Raw genomic sequence first — 22,294 nt, forward strand, 5'->3', positions numbered from 1 at the left:
CTGGCGTTAAATAAGCCTAGAGAAATCCTGCCTTCTCTCTTGCTGGTATATTAGTGCTGTCTCTCAGGTTACTGGGAGCTCTTTGAATTAAAGCACTGAGTCTCAATATGGAGGTACACATCTCTCATTTTTACTGGACATATCTATATTGCATGAGTGTCTACATACTATACTGACTAATGTCATTGTGTCTTGGCCCAGCATACTTTGGGAGAAGTGTGAAAATGGAAGGATTTTGTGGGGTAGATTAAGAATTCTTGGATTGTTCTTAAGTCCAGGTCAAGAATCAGAATAGAGATCTTCCTTGTGTGTGTAATTGTTACAGTTGCTCAGTGCTATGGTACACCAAACCCATAAGTAGAGTCCTACCAAATTCACAGCCATGAAAAACATGGCATGGATCATGAAATCTAGTCTACCCCATGGAATCTGGTCTCCCCTGTGAAATCTGGCTATTGTAGGGGGGTCGTGGTATTGCCGCCCTTACTTCTGCACTGCCTTCAGAGCTGGGTGGCCAGAGAACAGTGTAACCTTATCCTTTCTATCAATGAATCAATCACTTGTCTCTAAGTTACAATTTGACAGGTACTAGCATCAATTTACTACTGCCGTCAGATATGACAAAACAAAACAATGCACCTGTTATGGTGTTGTTAATTATGCTACTCCAAAAAATTCATTGTGAATAATTTTATGTACTTTAGTATCTCACACTGTAACAACGTGGAACACTGAATTAAGCAGGATAGTAAGTGTTTACACTGAACACAAGAGTACTTACTGGCAGTGTTCCCTCTAATTTTCCCACCCAGATGAAGAATGAATTTTGTTATGTGCACTAATATGGAGGTGATGTGTGACACATAATAAAATTCATGTGTTGGGGGTGTGGCCAAGGGATTCAGAGTGTGGGATAGGGCTCAGGGCTGGGACAGAGGGTTGGGGTGCAGGGGCTGAGGGCTCTAGCTGGGGATGCAGGCTCTGGGGTGGGGACAGGGAAGAGGGGCTTGGGGTGCAGGAGAGTGTTCTGGTGTTATGCCAGGGAGAGAGGACTTCCCCCAGCTCTCTCTCCCCCCAGCAGCACCTAGGCTGTGGGGGAGAGGTGTCTCTCCCTACCGTGGTAGCTCTGGGGCTGGGGCTGCAGGATAGGCACCCCTTGTGACTAACTGAGACTGTTCTTAATGTGGTCTTTGAATGCTGAGTGGAGAGTGTTCGCCTGGGAGGATGGTCTGCATTGGGGCATGGGAGACTGGCCTTGAGGGAAGATACCTGAAAACCCAGGAAGGGGTTAGAGGCCAGGTGACACCTCTGCCCGGGAAGCCGAACAAAGGCTGGGGGAGAAGGACACGCTGGCGAATGAGAGAGTTTCAAGAGCTGGCTGGGGAATGGAGAGAAGCACAGACAGGGCTCTGACCCCCCAATGGGGCTGTGGTGCTCCTGGTACCCCAAGATGGACCTACTTGGGGAGGATCCTGTTGTCTGTGCCTGCAAGACTTGGACTGTGTTCCTGTCGTCTAAATAAACCTTCTGCTTCACTGGCTGGCTGAGAGTCATGGTGAATCGCAGGAAGCTGGGGGTGCAGGACCCTGACTCCCCTACACTCCGTGACACCCCTTCCCTGGCAAGTCTGGGCCAGAGCTGGGTTTGGGCCGGGGGAGGGGCACTGCAGCAAGTCCACGATGGAGCTGGGTTAGGCCCATGGGAGGGCCACCCCAGACGCAGTTGAGTCTGGGCCAAGGTAGGGGTGCCCTGATTGCAGCTGGGTTTGGGCCAGGGTAGGGGCCCCCCGGCTGGTCCAGGCACCCCGGCCGTGGCAGACTTGGGACCGGGGGAAAAGTGCCCCAGCAGGTCCCTGGGTAGGTTCCCTGAGTGGTGCTAGGAAGGCTGCTGCATGGCCATGCAGCTTCCAGGGAACTTAGTTTACTGGGTCCTTCGTCCCATCTGCCACACTATTGACAGTCATGGAAAGAAAGAGTAAACTCACTTGGGGATATCTGTATTAGTAGATCATTTGGAGATAAAATAATGGACCAAATTCTGAGCTCACACTAGTGTAAACCAAGAGTTATGCCTTTGAAGTCATTCTAGTAAGATCAGAATCAGGCCCACAAGTTCTTATGGTTAAAAGACGTGGGGTCATATTTTCAAAACAGCTTACTCTTTGTTTAGCTGTGGCCCTTGAAAATTAAGAGTGATCCTGGGTGGTCTGGAAGTGAGGATGGGAGTAAGGATGAACAGTCACAATTGCTATAATTTCTGAGCCCCAGAGAATAATTCATGAGAATAATATCAGACAGTTCCATGCTGTCAAAATCATTGGATACAATGAGAAATTGATTTGCATGTGCTGTTTCACAATAGGTTAAAATGATTTTCATAATGTAGCCCTAGCTCCCTCTACTTTGGGTCTATAACGCAAAGTCAGGCTGGACAGCTGCAAGAGGGTCTTGGAAGGCTGATATGTTAGCCCCAGAATGCTAAAAGTCTTTTTCCTACAGACTGAGAAGGGGTTACCTCAGGTCAATTAGGGACACCTGATTCCAATTAAGGGCTGTCTGAGGCCTTTAAAAAACCCTTCTCTGGGCAGAGAAGAGGGGAAGAGAGAGAGAGAGAAAAAAGCTGTTGCCAGACTAATGGCAGCACAGAAATAAGCCGCTTCAGGGTGAAAGGCTGTGCTCCTTCCTATAGGGGAAACAGCCAAACCTGAGTACCTGCTAGTTGGAGGACTAACACCCCAGGGCAATCAACAGGACGACACCCTGCACCAGTGAGGTGGCAGTGAAAAGTACCCCAACTCCCGGGTTTTTTGTTTGTTTATGAGACTGTTTCCTTTTTGTTTGGTGGAGGATCACCCTAAAGGCCGACCCTCAGTCCTGAAATTAGGACTAAGGGAGCACAGGAGGAGGAAGGCAAACCCTGCCCTGAGAGGGGCTGCTTACCTCAGGCCGACCATTGCCAGAGGGGGAAGCGCTAAGTCTGGTGGGAGAAAAGAGGTGCCTTGCCACGCATGGTGTTAGCAGTGGGATAGACTTCATGGCGAACCGTCCCAGGGCAAGGTAAATCACTTCCACCCCCAAAATGAATGACATGGTGACAAAAGACTACCAGGGTCTAGATGGCTGCCCAGTAGGAGTCAGAACAGCTACAGCAGGAAATGAATTAACTGCTGATGTGCCAGCAGCCCAGGATCAAGCCACCCTGAAGGAGGTCATGAACCAGCTGAAGGTCCTGACCGTTCTGACGTATGGCCATGATGGGACACGGTCCCTAAGGGCAAGTGGTTACCTATAGAAGATGAATTGGAAGATGATGAGGAGGCATATCTTCTTGCCTTCGAGAGAATGGCCCAGCGTGAGGTCTGGCCCCAAGACCAGTGGGCCAGCATCCTCGCCTCTTTCCTGTGTGGGGAGGCCCAGGAAGGCCTACTATGACATGGCAGTGGAAGCGGCTACATTTACCCCCAGCTGAAGGCTGAGATTCTGGCGAGGTCCAGGGTGATGACAGCTCTAAGGGCTCAGAGGTTCCATGAGTGAAGGTATCAGGATGGCAAAGCACAGATGTCCCACCTGTTCGAACTGATCCCTCTGATGAGGAACTGGCTGTGCCCCAAGATCCACAACCTGGAGAAAATTATGGAAGTCGTAGTCTTGGAGAGGTTCAAGAGAAGACTACTGCCAAATCTATGAGAATGGGTCAGCCAAAATGACCCCTCCTCCTATGATGCATTATTTGCTCTTGTAGAGAGACACTTAATGGCCAAAGAGCTTTCCTGGACTACCAGGGAAGAGATGCACTGGATCAAGATGCCAGTCCCCGCCCTAAGGGCCTGTGCTTCTGAAGCACTGGCCAGAACTATATGGTGGGGGGAGGTTGAAGAGTGGCCTGAGGTCGCAAAGGGACTTGGGGACCTGGGGAGAAAGGATCATGAGGTAAGGCCCATTAGCCCAAAGAATAGAGGGATATCTCAAGTAGGATATAGGTGTTATGCTTGTGGGGAAATGGGGTATGTAGCGTCCCAGTGCCCTAATGTGGAGGACCCCATGCAGTGCAATCTGGGGTATCATGAAGATCTTTGTGGCTTGATAAACCTCGTGGGAGTCGCGATGGCCCCCCATAGATATATGCAGCCAGTTAGGATGAATGGCATACAGACCATTGAATTAGTGGAGTCTGGAAGTGCTGTCATGCTGGTCTCAAGGAAATTTGTGGGGCAAGACCAGTTGTCTTGGGCCAAGCGCACCGGAATAACCTGTGTACACAGTTCTGTTAATTATTATCCAACCATCCTTGTAAAAATTGAGGTCCAGGAGAATACCACAAGGGTGATGGTGGGAGTAGTCCTGAAATTCCCATATCCAGTCCTTATTGGATGAGACTTCTTAGGGTTTGGAGGCCTACTCCCCATAGAGGAGTCAGAGAAGAGTAGTGACTCCGGGTTTAATACAATGGCCCCAGTAACTAGCCCTCTCCTGATCTTCTGTGAATTAGCCCAGGACTTGTTCTCTACAACTGGGAAGCCTTGGAAGACTAGGCAAGAAAGGAGGGCAGACAAGAGGTTGGGAACCAGGATCTTGGCCCAGAACCAAAAGGCTGCACTCATAGGGAAGAAATCGTGTCCAGCTGGCAGGGGGTAACGCAGAGAGTCGACAGGTTAGAAGCGGGACCCAATTCCACTGAGACCAACCCTGAGAGAGAAACAGACGTAGGCCCCCTTGAATTTGAGCATATTGGGCCCTCATTTGAGAATTTAGGACAGGATCATGCCAATGATCTCCTTTAAAATAATATTAGAAAAGAGAGAGTTGAAGTGAATGGAGTCCCAGTGGAGGGAAAAACCCAAGTCCCAGGGCCATATTTCATGATAAAAAGGGACCTATTATATAGAGTAGTGTGACTGCAAGAGCAAGAGGTGGAGCATCTCTTGGTACCCTGAAGGGACCACAGGACAGTGTTGGACCTAGCTCATAGTCATTTATTCGGAGGACATCTGAGGGTAGATAAGACCCATGATTGAATCCTACAGAGAGTCTTTTGGCCAGGAGTTTATATGGAGGTGCAATGATATTGCGCCTCCTGCCCAGAATTCCAGCTGCATATCCCCCCACCGCACTTGAGGGTCCCTTTAGTACCTCTGCCAATTATCAAAGTCCCATTCAAGAGGATAGCCATGGATTTGATAGGCCCACTGGAGAAGTCAGCCTGGAGCCATCAGAGTGTGCTCGTTGTTCTGGACTATGCCACCCGATATCCAGAAGCCATACCCCTATAAAACACAATGTCCAAGACGATAGCTAAGGAATTAATCAAAATTTTCTCTAGGGTGAGATCAGGGAACCCCCTTTGTGTCAAAGTCGATGAAGGACTTGTGTGCAGTGCTCCACATACGGGCCCTAAGAATGTCAGTCTACCATCCACAGACTGATGGCTTCATTGAATGCTTTAATAGGACACTGAAGAACAGGATACAGAAAGTGGTGAGCCAGGATGGGAAAAATTGGGATATCTTGATACCTTACCTGACATTTGCTATAAGGAAGGTTCCCCTGACTTCAGCTGGGTTTTCCCACTTCAAGCTGTTAAATGGTCGCCACCTCTGCAGCATACTGGACATCACTAAGGAGGGCTGGGAAGAACAACCTAACAAGGGAAGAAGCATCATTGAGCATGTGATGCCGATGAAGGACAGGATAGCCAAAGGTTCCCCATAGTGTGGGAACACATGGAGAAGGCACAAGAGGCCCAGCAGATGTATTACAATTGCCGAGCGACAGCCCAGAAATTCCAGGTGGGAGATTGAGTAATGGTGCTGGAGCCCACAGCAAAGAGCAAGCTCTGGGCTGATGGCAGGGGCCATATGAAGTAACAGAAGCCATTTGGGAGGTCAACTATCAGGTTCAACATCCTGATCACCGGAAGCTAGAACAGATCTACCATGTCGACCTATTGAAACCCTGGCAAGACATGGAAGCTTATTTGATCATCCTAGAGACATCACCCCAAGAAAGCAAACATCATGGACAGTTAGGGATATCCCCTAAATTGACCCCTGAACAATGAGCAGAAGTCATCAATATGATTAAATGGAAGTATGACATGTTCTCAGAGAAGCTAGGCGGGACCACAGAGGTTCATGACCACATCGTCATGGATCCTGAAATAAAGGTGAATGTTAAGACATACTGGATCCCAGAGGCAAAAGGGGAGGAGATCAGAACTGAAGTTGAGAGAATGCTGGAGCTGGGAGTCATTGAGGAGTCTTATAGTCAATGGTCTGGTCCAGTCCAGTTGTCCTGGTACCTAAGCCAGATGGCAGCATGAGATTCTGCAGGGACTTCTGAAAATTAAACGAGATGTCCCAGTGTGATGCTTACCCCATACTTTGGATAGACGAGCTAATAGACCGGTTGGGAAAAGCTAATTTTTTGTCCACCCTTGACCTGACCAAAGGCTATTGGCTAATCCCTTGGGCCAAGGAAGCCAAAGAGAAAACTGCCTTTTCTACACCAGAGGGATTGTATCAGTACACAGTCCTCCCTTTTGGATTACATGGGGCTCCCACAATCTTCCAGTGGCTCATGGATAGGCTGTTGGATCCACATGGCAAGTATGTGGCCACTTACCTTGATGATGTCATCATACCTAGCCCAGACTGGGAGACACACCTAGAAAAGTTTGAAGCAGTATTGGATAATTTGAGGAAGACAAGTCTCACTGTGAATCCCTTCAAATGTGGAATAGGGCTAGCAGAAGCCAAATACCTTAGGTATGTAGTGGGGAGGGGCATAGTGAAGCCCCAGCTGAGCAAGTTAGAGGCGATACAAAGTTGCCCCCCTACCGATCTGGAAGAAACAGGTCAAAGCATTCCTGGGAGTAGCTGGGTAGTACAGGCGATTCATTCCTCACTTTGCTACCAGAGCATACTAGTTGATGGATTTAATAAAAGCCTGTGGCCCAGACATAGTGAAATAGACTAGTGCAATTGAGGAAGCTTTTACAGATCTGAGGACCACCCTCTGCACTAACCAGTGCTAGTATCCCCGGACTTTAAAAAGGAGTTCTTTCTGCAAATGGATGACTCCAAGGTCAGGTTGGGAGCTGTGCTTTCTCAAGTGGTAAGAGAGAAAGAACACCTAATCTTATTCCTTAGCAGGAAATTCCTGCCCAGAGAGCAAACGTATGCCGTGGTAGAGAAGGAATGCCATGTTGGTAAGGTGGGCTGTGGAAATCCTCCAATACAACCTACTTGGACGGAGGTTTATCCTCGTCACTAACCATACCCCCCCTGAAATGGATGCATGGGAAGAAAGAAAGAAATGCAAGGGTAATGAGATAGTTCCTGTCGTTACAACTTTTCCACTTCAGAGTGCAACTCAGGTCAGGGACCAGGCATGGCAACTCTGATGGCCTGTCAAGAGTGCACTGTTTTTTGACCCAAGCAGCCCAAACTCACGGTGTTGAGCAGGGATGTATGTCTGTGTGACAAAGTCAGGCTGGATGGCTGCAAGCGGGTCTTGGTAGGCCGATATGTTAGCCCCAGAATGTTAAAGGCCCTCTTCCCTACAAGCTGAGAAGGGGTTACCTGAGGTCAATTAGGGACAAGTGATTCCAATTAAGGGCTGCCTGAGACTTTTAAAAAACTCTCCTCTGGGTAGAGAAGAGGGGACGAGAGACAGAGAGAGGCAGACAGACAGACAGAGAGACAAGCTACTACCAGGCTAGTAGCAGCAGGGAAATAAGCTGCTCCAGGGTGAGAAGCTGTGTTCCTTCCCCTAGGGGAAACCTGATGCCTGCTAAGGGAAGACTGACACCCCAGGGCAACCAACAGGATGACACCCTGCACCGGTGAAGAGGCAGCAAGTTACCCCCCGGGTAGTTTTTTTGTTTATGAGACTGTTTCCTTTTTGTTTGGTGGAAGATCACCTCATAGGCCAATCCTCAGGCCTACCCTGAAAACAGGACTAAGGAAGCATAGAAGAGGGAAGGCAAACCCTGCCCTGAGAGGGGTTCATTGTCAGGTCCACCATCGCCAGAGGGGGAAGCGCTAAGTCTGGCAAGAGAAAGGAGGTGCCTTGTCACACAAAGCACTGTGTCATCCCTTGGAAAATGTTAAAATTTGCTCATATATGTCTTGATAACATTGTTAGTACAATGACAGATGTGATGTGCAAGATTTGTGAGTTCTTGATCCAGCCCATCGAACAAACACAATCTTTCCATTTGCAGATTTCCAGTGCTTACGCTTATCTCCAATTTTCAGGAGAGGTGTGTTGTAGCTTAAAAAAGATATAACAGACCCAGACCCTGGTCTTCAGCCAAGGAAAGTGCAGAACAAATCAGGCCTGATTCTAGGGTCACGGTATGCAGGGCTGGTCCCTGGGCATATATTAGGGCAGCCTGAGGCTTCTGCTAATTTACTTCTGCTACCAAATCCACAAGGGGCGGAAACCATAGCCAGGTTTTGGAACAACCCGTGAGTTTTCCAGCCAGACACACTTTCCTGCAGTCACTGGCAGAGAAGGTAGGGTAGCAATCTTTATGCAGGCTTTTCATCACCAGAGAATCTCCCTATGCTGGAAATCTTTCTTGGGCCACATATATGTTTATCAATGACCAGGTTGTGTGTGCAGTGTGGTGCAAAGGGACTTCACTGTTTCAGAGGATTTGGCCAACGCATTTCCTGAGAATAGTAGGAAGAACTGGGAATTAACCTTATTGCCATTTTGAAGCAAAGAGACATACTTTCTGAGTGGTAAATAACAGTAGCTGTTACTTAATAGCAATTCGTATACTAACACCTTTTATTTAATGGCAACATTTTGCTGGGAACCAATCCTGTTCCATTGACTTTAATATTAATTGGGTTCAGATATTGGCAGCAGGCATGCCGCTTACCACTTTTTTTTTAGGAAGAAAGTCCCTGCCACAGGCAGGTCTCTGGGGCTGTAACCAGGGAAGTGCTGGGGCTGCATACTATATTTCCATGTGCTTTCTCGTCTGCATCCTGCCCTGGCACTGGAGTGCTGGGTTGTGCTGAGCCCTGGCCTCAGACAGGTTTGTGGGTGGGGGAAAGCAAGTCCCAACACTTCCTTCCTGTCTGCAGCCGAAAAGGTCCCCAAAGTGTCTTTGATCCTTCTTCTTATATTCAATATCCATATTGGATTCTAATGAAATGATGTGCTTATGCAATATAGTTGTTGGCTTATATGTGTGTTTACTACCGTAATATAGCTATTGTGTGTAGCTATTAATGTAGTTTAACTTGCTCTATCACTGCTGTGGTGCTGTAAACATAGAACACAATGTAGTGTTTTGTTGATGTGCTTTACAAATATTTATTTTGCAGATTGCAGTGATGATGTGTTCCGCTGTACTACTGGAAAATGCCTCAATTACACCTTTGTTTGTGATGGATATGATGATTGTGGAGACCTGAGTGATGAACAAAACTGTGGTAATTGGGAGTGTTACATTTTTATCAAGGCTTTAGTATAATAGCATTGTCTAAACTGACAGAATCTTTTCCCTTACCAGAAACAGTAATATACCCATGTGTTCCACTTTATTTAGCAAGGAAGTGAACGCAGTTTAAAGTTTGTGGCTCTTCATAACTAATTTAAAAGATTTGGAGAATCCTATCATTCAATGTTTTTTCAGGAAATGGTATTTTTACACAATTTTTATGTTTTATACAAATCAGGTGCATATTTTATTGAAGAAATGTTGACTTTGTTATTTATTGTAAACTTATTCAAGTTGTGTTGTCAGTTTTCCAGCTAATTCAGCAGTTCATATGAGTCAAAATAGAACCTAAAAATGCTGCATATCATTGGTGCCAGCAGAACATTATGACTAAACTCTTCCTGAATAAGTAGCAGGACAGACTTGTCCTCCTTGACCATCACCCATTTCCTGCTCTTTAAATCCTGATCTCCACTGAATTTCAAGGCTCTTGCCACTAATAATTATCTTCCTATCTCTCTGATCACTTATTCAGAGTCTTGTTTGGCAGATCCTCTTGGTCTCACAATCCACATTACATCTATGGCTGGCTTGAAAATGGGAATTTTTCCCATAGAAATTTTCATGGGGGAAAAGTCCTCATTTGAAATTTTGCCACCAGGAAATAATGGTTTCCTGAGGCAAAATTTAAAGAGTTAGTGTGGAAAAATCTTATTTTTCCAATTTTTGCCAGAGAGAAGTTAAACAAAATGAAAGTGCTACTTTCTCTCTGAAAGAGCTACCATTAAACATGAAAAATAATATTTTTGTTAAAATAAAAAAACCTGTTCCTTTTTAGCTTTTATTTTCATTTTCTTCTCACCTCCCAGAAAAGTTGGAGGAGAAAAGGTGTCCATTTTTTAACAATTTCAAAACAAAAATTTTAAAAATACCAAATAAATGTTTTTTCTAAAGAAATGTATTCAATATATTTAAATGAAAAAATTAATCAAAATGAAATTTGATTGAAAAAAGATTTTGACAAAAGCTCTTTTTTTATTAAAAACCTTTTCATTGAAAAAAAAAATCCATCCAGCTTTGATCACATCTTGTCTTCCTGATATTATTTTATCCTATAAAATGCCCCTAAGATTCAATCTTTTTTCTCTGTATAGACTACCAACAGCTTGTTCAAGTGTTTATTGTCTTGTCCCTTGGTTATTGTAATCTCCTCCTCACTGCCCTGGATACTTCCAATCTTGCCCACCACAAGTCTGTTAGATCAGTTTTGAATAGTAGGCAGTGCTAGCTGCTTTGATGGACAACAGGCATTAGTAACCTGCGATAACAAAAACTCTCCACAACTGTCCCACTGATTTTTTTCTTGTAAATTTTTGTCATTGAATCTGATCACTTTTACTCACAATGAATAGGCCCAAATCCTGCAAGCACTTAATCTTGTGCATAGCTTTCTTCATATAAGTAATCTTCATATGACTTATGAATTTACTATTTTGGAGACTTTAGTAGGATTTCTTATGTGAGCAAAGTTATTCATGAACTTAAGGACTTGTCTACTCTAAAAAGCTGTACTGCTTCAATGATACAAGTATAGTTAACCTTCCTAGTCCAGATGCAGTTGCTTTACAAGGGTATAGCTATTCATGTAGGGGAAAGGAAATAACTATTCAGGTATAAGTCACCTTTCTACTGATATAACTATTTTGGGAGAAAAAATCACACCCCTAACCAAAAGATTATTCCAAAAATTTTTAAGTATAGACCAGACCTTAGAGTATGTCTGCACTTAAACCACTACAGCTGCACTGTTGTTGCACTTCTGAGTAGATTCTTCCTATGCTGATGAAAGGGATTCTCTTATTGGCATAGGTAATCCACATCCATTAGAGGCAGTAGCTAAGTTGATGGAAGAATTCTTCCTTCAACCTAGCACTGTCTACACTGTGGGTTAGGTTGGCATAGCTACATCTCTCAGGGGTGTGGATTTTTCCTTATTCCTCAAGTACTTCCATTGGAATCTATCAAAGGGACTACTTGTGCTGTAAGGTATTACTCCTTGTGAGCTAAATTGGTAGAATCAGGCCCTTACCATGAAATCCTGACCCCATTAAGGTGCTCAATTGTGTATCATGGTTGGTAATAATTGTTGAGAAAAATGGAAACAAGTTAAACTTCCTAACTTAATAGCATAATAACAGAAAACTGACATAAAAACAATATTTGACCGTGATTATTCTCAGATTTGTTGTGTCCCATTCTCTTTTCTTCATTTTTAACATACTCTCAAGAACTTTTATACCAAGTGTATTCTGTATATTCAGCCTTTCCTAAGGGTTCGACAAAGGAAGATTCATTACTTGAGGAAACAGAATAATGAAAGGGCAAAATAAGGCTAAGACTTCTGTCTTTTCTTGGAGCTTTCTTGTGGAAAATTCTTGGCCTCTTCCAAAGACAGCTGCAGCGGCACAGGAGCCAGCAACCAGAGCTGCTAACAGGGGAGTTTCAGTGGGAGTTACCAGGGGGAGGTTCCAGAGGAGACTAAAGCAGAGAAACCAACAAGCCAGAAGAGGGAAGGGGCAGGGGTCTGCCAGCAGCCCAGGCCTTGTTGGTGGCCAGTGGTGCGGTGTTAGGCTTGGACTGCCAGGCACAGAGTTGGAAGGGCATAATTGAGACAGAGGCAGCAGGTAGAGACGCACTGAGGATGACCGGATGCGGTAGCTGTGGCATGTACATGGTCATGGAGGGGGCACCTGAAAGGAGTTTTGTCTGCATGAAGTGCCGCCTGATAGAGCTGCTGGAAGAAAAGATAAGAGGACTGGAGATGCAGGTGGAAACTCTGGCTAGGATGATCCAAGGAATGGAAAATCTGCCTTATGAAAGGAGACTCAAAGAGCTTGGCTTGTTTAGCTTGGCCAAAAGAAGGCTCCGGGGGATATGCTGCTCTATATAATATATCAGGGGATAACGTTAGGGAGGGAGAGGAATTTTTAAGTTTAGTACTAATGTAGCAAAGGACGAATGGTACAAATGATATTAGGAAGTTTAGACTTGAAATTAGACGAAGGTTTCTAACCATTAGAGGGAGTGAAGTTCTGGAACAGCCTTCCGAGGGAAAGTAGTGGGGGCAAAAGATTATCTGGCTTTAAGACTAAGCTTGATAAGTATTATGGAGGGGATGTTATGATGGATAGTTTAATCTGGGCAATTGATCTTGGGATTATCGGCCGATAAGTTTGCTCAATGTCTGTGAGGGGATGTTGGATGGGATGGGACTGAGTTACTGCAGAGAATTCTTTCTTGGTGCTAGCTGTGAGTCTTGCCACATGCTCAGGGTTTAGCTGATCGCCATATTTGGGGTCGGGAAAGAATTTTCCTCCAGGGCGGATTGGCAGAGGCCCTGGAGGTTTTCGCCTTCCTCTGCAGCGTGGGGCATGGGTTCGCTTGCTGGTGGATTCTCTGCAGCTTGAAGGTCTTCAGATCATAATTTGAGGATTTCAATAACTCAGTCATGGGTTAGGGGTTGTTATAAATGTGTATGGGTAGGGTTTTGTGGCCTGCCTTGTGCAGGAGGTCAGACTAGATCATATTGGTCCCTTCTGACCTATGAGTCTATGAGATTATTATGTGTCCCATAATGCAATGCAGATCTATTTTTACTTCTAAACAATTTTATGGTGGGAGTGAAGAAAGAGATTTTTCCCTCTACCTTAGCCAAGAAGGCTGGCAAAATAAATAGCTGTGTCTATACTAGATAAGACCGCAAGAGCTTTAGCCTTCTGAAGAATGCTTTGTTTATCTGGGAATCTTGGTTATTTCCATCTGGGAACCAGTGTTTGGTGTGTTCATTCCAACTCTCAACTGATGTCTTCAGCTGGGTGTGTAATAGGAAGAAGTAGCATTTCCACAAACAGAGGATCACTGCCTCCTGCTGTGCCTTATGGCAACCTAAAATTTTTACGTTGTTACTTCTATGTTTCTGTTCATAATCCTTTATCTTATCTTTCAATAGGGACAGATAGATCTCTTTGAAAATCTTTTACCTTGGCCTCTTTTTGGTGGTGCAGCATCTTTGGCCATCAAAATTCTTTCTTCAGCATGACCTGTTTTCTCTGCAATATTGGCCACAGAGTCTTCGAAATCCTTGTTGGAGATCACTAGTGATTCCAGCAATTCTTTCATTTGTTGGAGTTTCTCCAAGATCCTTTTAAAATAGGAGGCATCCAAGGTGGTGTCTCTTCAGTCCTCTGAGCGTTACTTCACTGAGGAGCCAGACTATAGTCTATTCCTTATGTACTATTTGAGTCTTCAGTTTCATCTCTTACCTCGGAAATATTTTATTTCTTCCAGTCATATGATCTATTAGAAATTGAGTGAAATGTCAAAAACAAAACAAATTACCAAACCAGTGGGTTTTAGTACTTCTGTGGGACCTCAGCACAGCTGCTCACTCTACCCATATCACATGGCCCTTGGACACGTCATTTCTCAACAGGTGTTGATATGCTAGGAGAGATGCAGTTCTTCAGACAATTTGAGAGTGCTCTGTGAATTTCAGTTTGGGAACAAATACTTTATCATACTGACATCTCTATGTAGGAATTGCAAATTAAATGGACGTACTTAACCTTAAATTTCATATTCAGAACTGTCTATGAAATAATATGCTAAAATATATGGCTAGAGCACAAAATTACATGTGCTAGCTGCTTAGATTCTCTGTCCAAGATATTTCCCATTTGTTAATATAAACCTAAATTACTTTAATAGGAAAAAATATATTGGTCTATAGTACGATAGTCACTACTGGAAACATGGCAGTTGCCTTAGGTTAACATTGTGACAGGTCACAGCTGCTGTACCCCTACCTCTTCCACCAACACAGACCACTCTGAGACCTTCCTGCTTCTGAACACCAGCATGTACTTTATTTACAGTGTCTCAGTCCCTCCATCAGTGCATATCAGTGCAACCACATCCTTGCACTGTTTTCCAGCTTTCTGGCCCTTTCTTCCATGGGTGAGTGGCTGAGATGTCTCTACTCCAAGAGCTGCCTTATCAGGCTCTCCTAGCCTCCTCTCTTCCCCCTTGCTCGTCAAGCACTTTTTTCCTGTGCTCCTTTTTAAACACTTGCCTGCTAATGGGTTAATTAGCTCATTAACCCCTGACTTGATCTTATGACCTGTGGTCCCCTCTCACATCTTATGGGTGATTTTATGCGTGTTAGAGGTAAAATTACATTTTAGGAGTGACAGGGTTGTATTGCTTATTAGCTTCGAGCTTGCATGGGGGGCAAATAGGTGAACATAAGTATATGGATTATTAAGGTTGCTAGAGTTAAGGGTCTGTTATACTAGGTGAAAGCTTTGTGCAGGAATGTGATGGGATGCCTGCCCCACACTGAGATCTAAGGGGTTAATAGAGCCCTGGGGAGGCTGCGCAGGATGCAGCCAATCAGAGGGACTGCAATGAGCAGCCAATCAGGGCCGGGTTGGCCCATATAAGAAGGGCTGCAGAACAGAGCAGCTTCAGTCCTCCCTGGAGTTTGAGGAGTGAGGTGAACTGGCTGCCTTGCAGGCTGAAGGCAGCAAGCACCCTGGACAGAGCAGTGCTGCAGGCAGAGACCCAGGGAGCTAAAGGCAGCTCCTGGTGTGCTGCAGGCTGTGGCTCTGAGGCAAGGGAAAAGAGGGTGCTGGGGCCACAGGGAAGTGGCCCAGGGAAACCTACGGAAGAGTCAGAGGGGGCGGCACAAGCAGTGGCCATCTACAGCATCCCTGGGTCTTGACCCAGAGTAGTGGGTGGGCCCGGGTCCCCCACAACCCCACTCACCACTGAAGAAGTGGCTGGACTAATGGACGGTGATATACCCCTGGAAGTGGGGAGCACAGAGTGCAGCACAGCCAGTTGGCTGTGTCATTGAAGAGCATGCCATGGTCCTGGGCGTGACATGCTTCACAGAGCAGAAGTGACAGCAGCAGGGCAACACCAGAAGAGGGTGCACTGGCAAAAAGAGCTAATTCCCAAGACAGCTGACAGGAGGCACCAGAGTGGTGAGTCACGCCCCATCACAAGGAATTTTACTAATGGCTGAAGTGTAGCTGAAATGTGAAAAATCTAAGGAAATAACCCCAAGTCAGAAACTTTTCACTTTCATTCTGGGAGACAAACAAGTAACTGCAAATGGGTACAGTACACCACAGAGATCTGCAGGAAGGGTGTGTGTGACACTCTGCAACTCAACGTAGCACCCTGCAACCCCCATATTCACCACGGCCATATGTTGATATGTTTTGTACAACGTATATCTAGCAAGGTATCATTTTAAAACTCTTGATTTATTGAACATTAATAAAATTCCTGTTGGTTTATATGTACTATCGTATGTAAAGTTATGAAGTATTGCTACATGTGCTACTGAAATATGTTGTAAGGTTCGGAGACACCCACAGCCAGCCTTTCAGTTGCAACAAAGGAGGGCAAGACAGGAGTAGATGGCCCACCAAAAAGAATTGACTATCCCAGAGGCTCCTTAGAGTAGGCATGTATGAAATGCAGGCTGCTTGACCAATGGGGACTGCCTGACCCCCATGTCACAGCAAGGATCTTTCTAGCAGCTGGAAGAAAGTATAAAAAGAGAGAGAGTGATATCATCACTTGGTCTCTCCCCCACCTCAACATCCAGAAGATCATCTGGAAGACAAAGACCTGGAACTAGGGATACTGGTCCCAGGCTGAATCGGAGTCCTGTCTGTGTTTTGAGGAACTGTAAGCTGCCTATGGAGTGAGAAACTGTTTGATTCAAATCTTGCTTAGTCTGTTAAAGTTAGAATTTAGACTATTTCTATTTTTAGTTCTTAGGTAACCAACTTTGATCTCTATGCCTATTACCGGTACTTATAATCACTTAAAATCTATCTTTCTATAATTAATACATCTGTTTTATATTTTATCTAAAACAGTGTGTTTTTGGTTGAAGAGCTAGGGGAATCTCAGCTTGGGTTACAAAGGCTGGTGCATGTCTACTTTCCTATGAAGCAGTAGTGAATTAAGTAATGATTTTATATTGGCCAGACTCTGACCAGTGCAAGACAGCACCATTCTGGAATTGCAGGGGAATTGGCTAAAACCTCCCTAGTGATGGTTCCTGAGTAGCTGAGAGATCATAAGTCAGTTGGGTGTGTCCCTGCCTGTGGCTGGCTGTGTAAATGCTGTGCCTGTCAGAGACTTGTAGCTTGACATTAACATGATCATGTGAGAAACAGCTCAGGCTGGTAGGTTTGGAGGGCTCAGTGGTCCCAGAGTCCAGGTTTCATCCCACGAATCTCATCACAGGGGGCTTTGGCAATGAGGTTGCTATGGAGTATATAAGAAGTTAGACCTCATTTACAGATAGGAATTATTAAGAAAATAAGTATATAAATCATGAATATTAATATTTGATGCTTAATTACAGACACCCCAAAGGCCACATGTGGATGGGGCAGCTCTTGACCTTATAATAATTAGGGTAAAGGATCAAATATGGTATATATCCACACTGTTACCATAAGGAATGGTATAAAATATTACACTCAGTTCCCATTTCTTTGGGTTTGTTGCATCTCTGAGATGGTATAAACTGAATCAGGACCTCCCTTCTGATGGACTCCTCTTACTTTCCCTTCTGTCTTGGTTTTCAATGGTCTCCATAAATTGTGAGTATGCACCATGCAAGATTGTAAGTATGAACAATACAGGAAACCACTTTACTGCACTTATCTTATCCTTATATTTATGTATATTGATCCTTTCTTACTATGTCAATTATACTTGTCTGTATTAAGTAAAGTTTCTGTGTGTTTCATCAAACAACCATCTTCTCAATTAACTCTAATTACCTGCCTAGGAAAAGAACCAGTTATCTGTAACAAGTACATGTTGCTCTGCAATACATAATCTTATAAGTGCAATAATTCTTCAGGTTACAACTTCCTAACCTCTGCCTAGTAATCAGGCCCATCTCTGACCAATTAGGCCTTCTCTAGGAACCTAATTAGTGCTAATAGTGACTAGAGAGCTGGTGCAAGCGCCATCTCTCTCAGCATTCTGACCTCACTTTACATCAGTTTTTGCCTTGTTCAAGGCATTTACTATAAGTATAAAATAGTTTAAGTAATACTACAGGTTTGGTAACTTTGTATACTGTAGTTAATCTGACACTAAATTGCCAAATTTATAATGATAATGACTTTTTCAGAGCATGGAATTGTTAAGCAGAGAAATAGGAATTACACAATTGTTAATTTTTTTCTCTTTCTTTTCTTTTTTTTCCCCCTCTCCTAATTTTTCATCAGACTGCAATCCATTGAAGCAACATCGATGTGGAGATGGAAGATGTATAACGGTAGACTGGGTATGTGATGGTGACCATGATTGTATAGACAAGTCAGATGAAGTCAATTGCTGTAAGTTACCTAATTTCTTTAGTCTCCATATCAGTATTGTTTTAACAAAATGTTAAGGATGGAATATTGCTAGAAAGACAAGAATTTAAGGTAATTTGATTTCATATAGCTTAGTAAGTGGTAAATGTCCTTGCGGGTAACATACTGTGGCAAACATAGTTAAACTAGAGGTTAGCTAATGTGATGCCAATTTTTAAAAATGGGCTCCAAGGGTGATCCTGGCAATTACAGGACAGTAAGCCTAACTTCAGTACCAGGCAAATTGGTTGAAACTATAGTAAAGAATAGAATTATCAGACACATAGATGAACACAATTTGTTGGGGAAGAGTCAACATTATTTTTGTCAAGGGAAATCATGCCTCACCAGTCTACTAGAATTCTTTGAGTGGGGGTTTGTGGACTATGGTGAGCCAGTGTATGTAGTGTACTTAGATTTTCAGAAAACCTTTGACAAGGTTCCTTATCAGAGGCTCTTAAGCAAAGAAAGCTGTCATGGGATAAGAGGGAAGGGCCTCTCTTGGATCAGCAACTGGTTAAAAGATAGGAAACAAAGAGTAGGAATGAATGGTCAGTTTTCACAATGGAGAGAGGTAAATAGTGGTGTCCCCCGGGAGATGTACAGGGACCAGTACTGTTCAACATATTCATAAATGATCTGGAAAAGGGGGTAAACAGTGAGGTGGCAAAATTTGCAGTTATAAATTTGCAATTACAAAACTACTCAAGATAGTCAAGTCCAAAGCAGACTGTGAAGAGTTACAAAGGGAGCTCACAAAACTGGGTGACTGGGCAACAAAATGGGAAATTAAATTCAATGTTGATAAATCCAAAATACTGCACACTGGAAAACATAATCCCAACCATACATATAAAATGCTGGGGTCTAAATTAGCTGTTACCCCTAAAGAAAGAGATCTTGGAGTCTGTTCGGCACTGCTGAGGCCACATCTGGAGTACTGCATCCAGTTGTGGGCCCTCCACTACAGAAAGGATGTGGACAAATTGGGGAGAGTCCAGCAGAGGGCAATAAAAATGATTATGGGGCTGGGGCACATGACTTATGAGGAGAGGCTGAGGGAACTGGGATTATTTAGTCTGCAGAAGAGAGGAGTGAAGGGGGATTTGATAGCAGCCTTCAAATACCTGAAAGACGGTTCCAAAGAGGATGGACCTATGCTGTTCTCAGTGGCGGCAGATGGCAGAACAAGAAGCAATGGTCTGAAGTTGCAGTGGGGGATGTCTAAGTTGGATATTAAGAAAAACTATTTCACTAGGAGAGTGGTGAAGCACTGTACTGGGTTACCTGGGGAGGTGGTGGAATCTCCATCCTTAAAGTTTTTTAAGGCCCAACTTGACAAAACTCTTGCTGGGATGATTTAGTTGGTGTTGGTCCTGCTTTGAGCAGGAGGTTGGACTGGATGACCTCCTGAGCTCTCTTCCAACCCTAATCTTCTATGATTCTATGATTGCACATAGTTATCTGAAAACTTCCACTTAGTGTGTAGTGGCAGTCAAAAAAGCTAAAACAATTTTGAGAATCATTAGGAAAGTGATAGATAATAAGACAGAAAATATCATATTGCCTCTATATGGTATTCCAACATGTTGAATACTGTGTGCAGATCTGGTCACTCCGTGTCAGAAAAGATATATTGGAACTGGAAAAGATACAGGAAAGGGCAACAAAAATTATTAGGGGTATGGAAGAGCTTCCATAGGAGGAGAGATTAATAAGACCAGGACTTTTCAGCTTGGAAAAGAGACAACTAAGGGAGCATATGATAGTGGTCTATGAAATTATGACTGGTGTGGAGAAAGTAAATAAGGAAATGTTATTTACTTCTTATAACACAAGAACTAAGGGTCACCACATGAAATTAATAGGCAGCAGGTTTAAAACAAACAAAAGGAAGTATTTCTTCATACTATACACAGTCAATCTGTGGAACTCTTTGCCAGAGGGTGTGATAAAGGCCAAGACTATAACCGAGTTCAGAAAAGAGCTAGATAAGTTCATGGAGGATAGCTCCGTCAAAGACTATTAGTTGGGATTGGCAGGGATGCAAAACCATGTTCTGAAGTGTCCCAGGCCTCTGCCAAAAGCTGGGAATGGGTGACGGGGATGCATCATTTGATGATTACATGTTCTGTTCAATCCTTCTGAAGCACCTGGCATTGGCCACTGTTGGAAGATGGGATACTGAGCTAGGTGGACCATTGATCTGATCCAGTATGGCTGTTCTTATGTTCTTAACCTTTCCTTCTGATTGTCAAAATGTATTGTAGTTTCCTTCTGGTTCATTATCATTTCAATTGGAATACTGCAACTGTCATTCTTAAATTGTAAGCATTTTGGAGTAGGGACATAGTAATTTTTCAGCCCAGAGCCTGAGTTCCATGAGCCCAAGTCAGCTGACCTGGGCCAGCTGTGGGTTTTTTATCCGTGTAGCCATACCCATTGAGTGCACAGGAGAGAGAGGCTCTCCGTTCAGCTACCCAGACTGGACCAGGCAGAGCTATCATCATCCCACAGCTGATATTACATGGAAAGTCCTTTTGAGGAAGAGGCTGGAGCATGTCCACAGCAGACAGAATCTTCCAAAAATGTATCTGCAAAAATCTACTGATCATGTGTAAACTGTTTTTTCCCCCCAAAGTCTTATCACTTGGCAAAATGTGGATGTTTTTGCTCAGAGACAGCTAAAGCCCACCCCCTGCAAAATTTCAAGAATGCAGGCACTGAAGATTTTTGAACAATTTTTTAACATGGGCAAAACAACTTATTTTTCCTTAGCCTCATTCTTAGAAAAAGCCAAACCATTTGGCTGAAATATTCCAGAAGAATTTAGCCTGAGCCAGACACCTGATGAGGAAAATTTCAGCCCAAATGGTTAAAATTTGAGGAAGTTATAAGCAGCTGAAAACATGGTCTTTATAATGATAAGTGTTCGGCTACCTTTCTAAGTGTTGCTGCCAGCCCTTCCAATAATATTTTTTTCAAAAATTATGTTTAAAAGAAATGAGAGACCTCTGGCCTTGTAGGATGATTGGAATGTGTTCTTGTTTCCCCAGCATGTTACAGTCAGGGTCTGGTGGAGTGCAGAAATGGACAGTGCATTCCCAGTGCTTTCCAGTGTGATGGGGATAATGACTGTAAAGATGGAAGTGATGAAGATAATTGCAGTGAAAATAAGGGTATGCTGTGTTTCATTTTCTTTGCAGTAAGTCAACCAATCCCCAATGACCCCTCTGTACTGGAACTTCCTTGTGGGAAATAAGGACATAAGGATGTCTGTCCCCCAACTGGCACATAAGAAGTGCTCCCCCATCCCCTGCCCCTCCATGTTACAGTCAGAACTTTTTCTTAACCGCTCCTGAAGAATCTACCCTGAGGGTAAGCAAAGAGAGATGGAAATGCCATTCTAGAATTTGGTTTCATAACTAATCAGTTTTTAAAAAAAATACTAGTATTCTCTGTATTTCAATGAACCCAACTGTTAAGAGTTTCCCTGAGGTTAGGATGGCACAATGGCATTTACATATCATTAGTGGGTTTTGCCAGTTGGCAAGGAACCTCCTGGGGAAAGACTCTCCTGATTGAAAACAGAGAATTAGAGAAAGAAGGTGTTCTCATTGTTGAACTACTGGTTAAATGTAGGAAGCTCAGTAGGGAAAAAAACAGGCATGTTGTAAATGCTCACAACTGGCAATAATGGCAGAACACAGAACTGACACACTTTGGGGAAAAAAGGAAATCCTTTCACATAAGTCCACTCTCTTCTGGGATCATTTGATGCCTTTTTCAATTCTTCTGTTCCTTTCCCTCCTCCACTCAGTTTTCTCTGGCCCTTCCCATTGCTATTTTAAGTCATCTCGTCTAAAGAATAACTGAAGAAGTAAAGCAGAGAAATTTCAACTCATTCTCCTCTACCAAGATTGTTAGATCTTACATCTTGCATTGGTGAAAGCTACAGCAGGATAGTTTTTACATTCTGTCATATGAAGATGTAAAACCCAGAGCCAAATGTTGCTCTCAGTTATATCTGTGCAACCCCAATCAAGGCTCAATTTCCTCTCCTCCATATTTCCCTTTCTCTGGTGTCTATTTTTGTTGTTGTCATTCTCTGCATGCCCAGCCTTATACTGTACTTTCAAGGTCCCTCTACTTCTCCTGTTGGAGGTTGCAAGATAGAGAGGAAAGGAGGGGAGCTGAGAAAGGAGAGTGGAATATGCTAGAAACTGTAGTACTGTTTCTAGCAGCCTCTGAAAGATGCCTTTCCGAAGTAGCCTTGTCACATCCACCTTACTTTCTGCCTCTTAAATTATTCATCGCTAGTACAAGACGATTTAGCTGACACATTGATGCATGAGGCACAATAGAATCTAGGTGCA

At 43.9% G+C, this 22,294-nt stretch overlaps 1 protein-coding gene across 1 annotated transcript in view; it reads left to right on the forward strand.

Moving 5' to 3' along the window:
- The window catches only part of CORIN (corin, serine peptidase), a 297,684-nt gene that overhangs the window by 190,377 nt on the left and 85,013 nt on the right, over positions 1–22,294 (forward strand). Inside the window, exons 7-9 of the mRNA XM_075066492.1 lie at positions 9,344–9,451; positions 17,790–17,900; positions 20,975–21,097. Of these exons, the coding sequence (XP_074922593.1) occupies positions 9,344–9,451; positions 17,790–17,900; positions 20,975–21,097 (342 nt within the window). The remainder of the gene's footprint in view (positions 1–9,343; positions 9,452–17,789; positions 17,901–20,974; positions 21,098–22,294) is intronic.

This window comes from Chelonoidis abingdonii, chromosome 5 (assembly GCF_003597395.2).
Source record: "Chelonoidis abingdonii isolate Lonesome George chromosome 5, CheloAbing_2.0, whole genome shotgun sequence".
NCBI classification, from domain to species: Eukaryota; Metazoa; Chordata; order Testudines; family Testudinidae; genus Chelonoidis; species Chelonoidis abingdonii.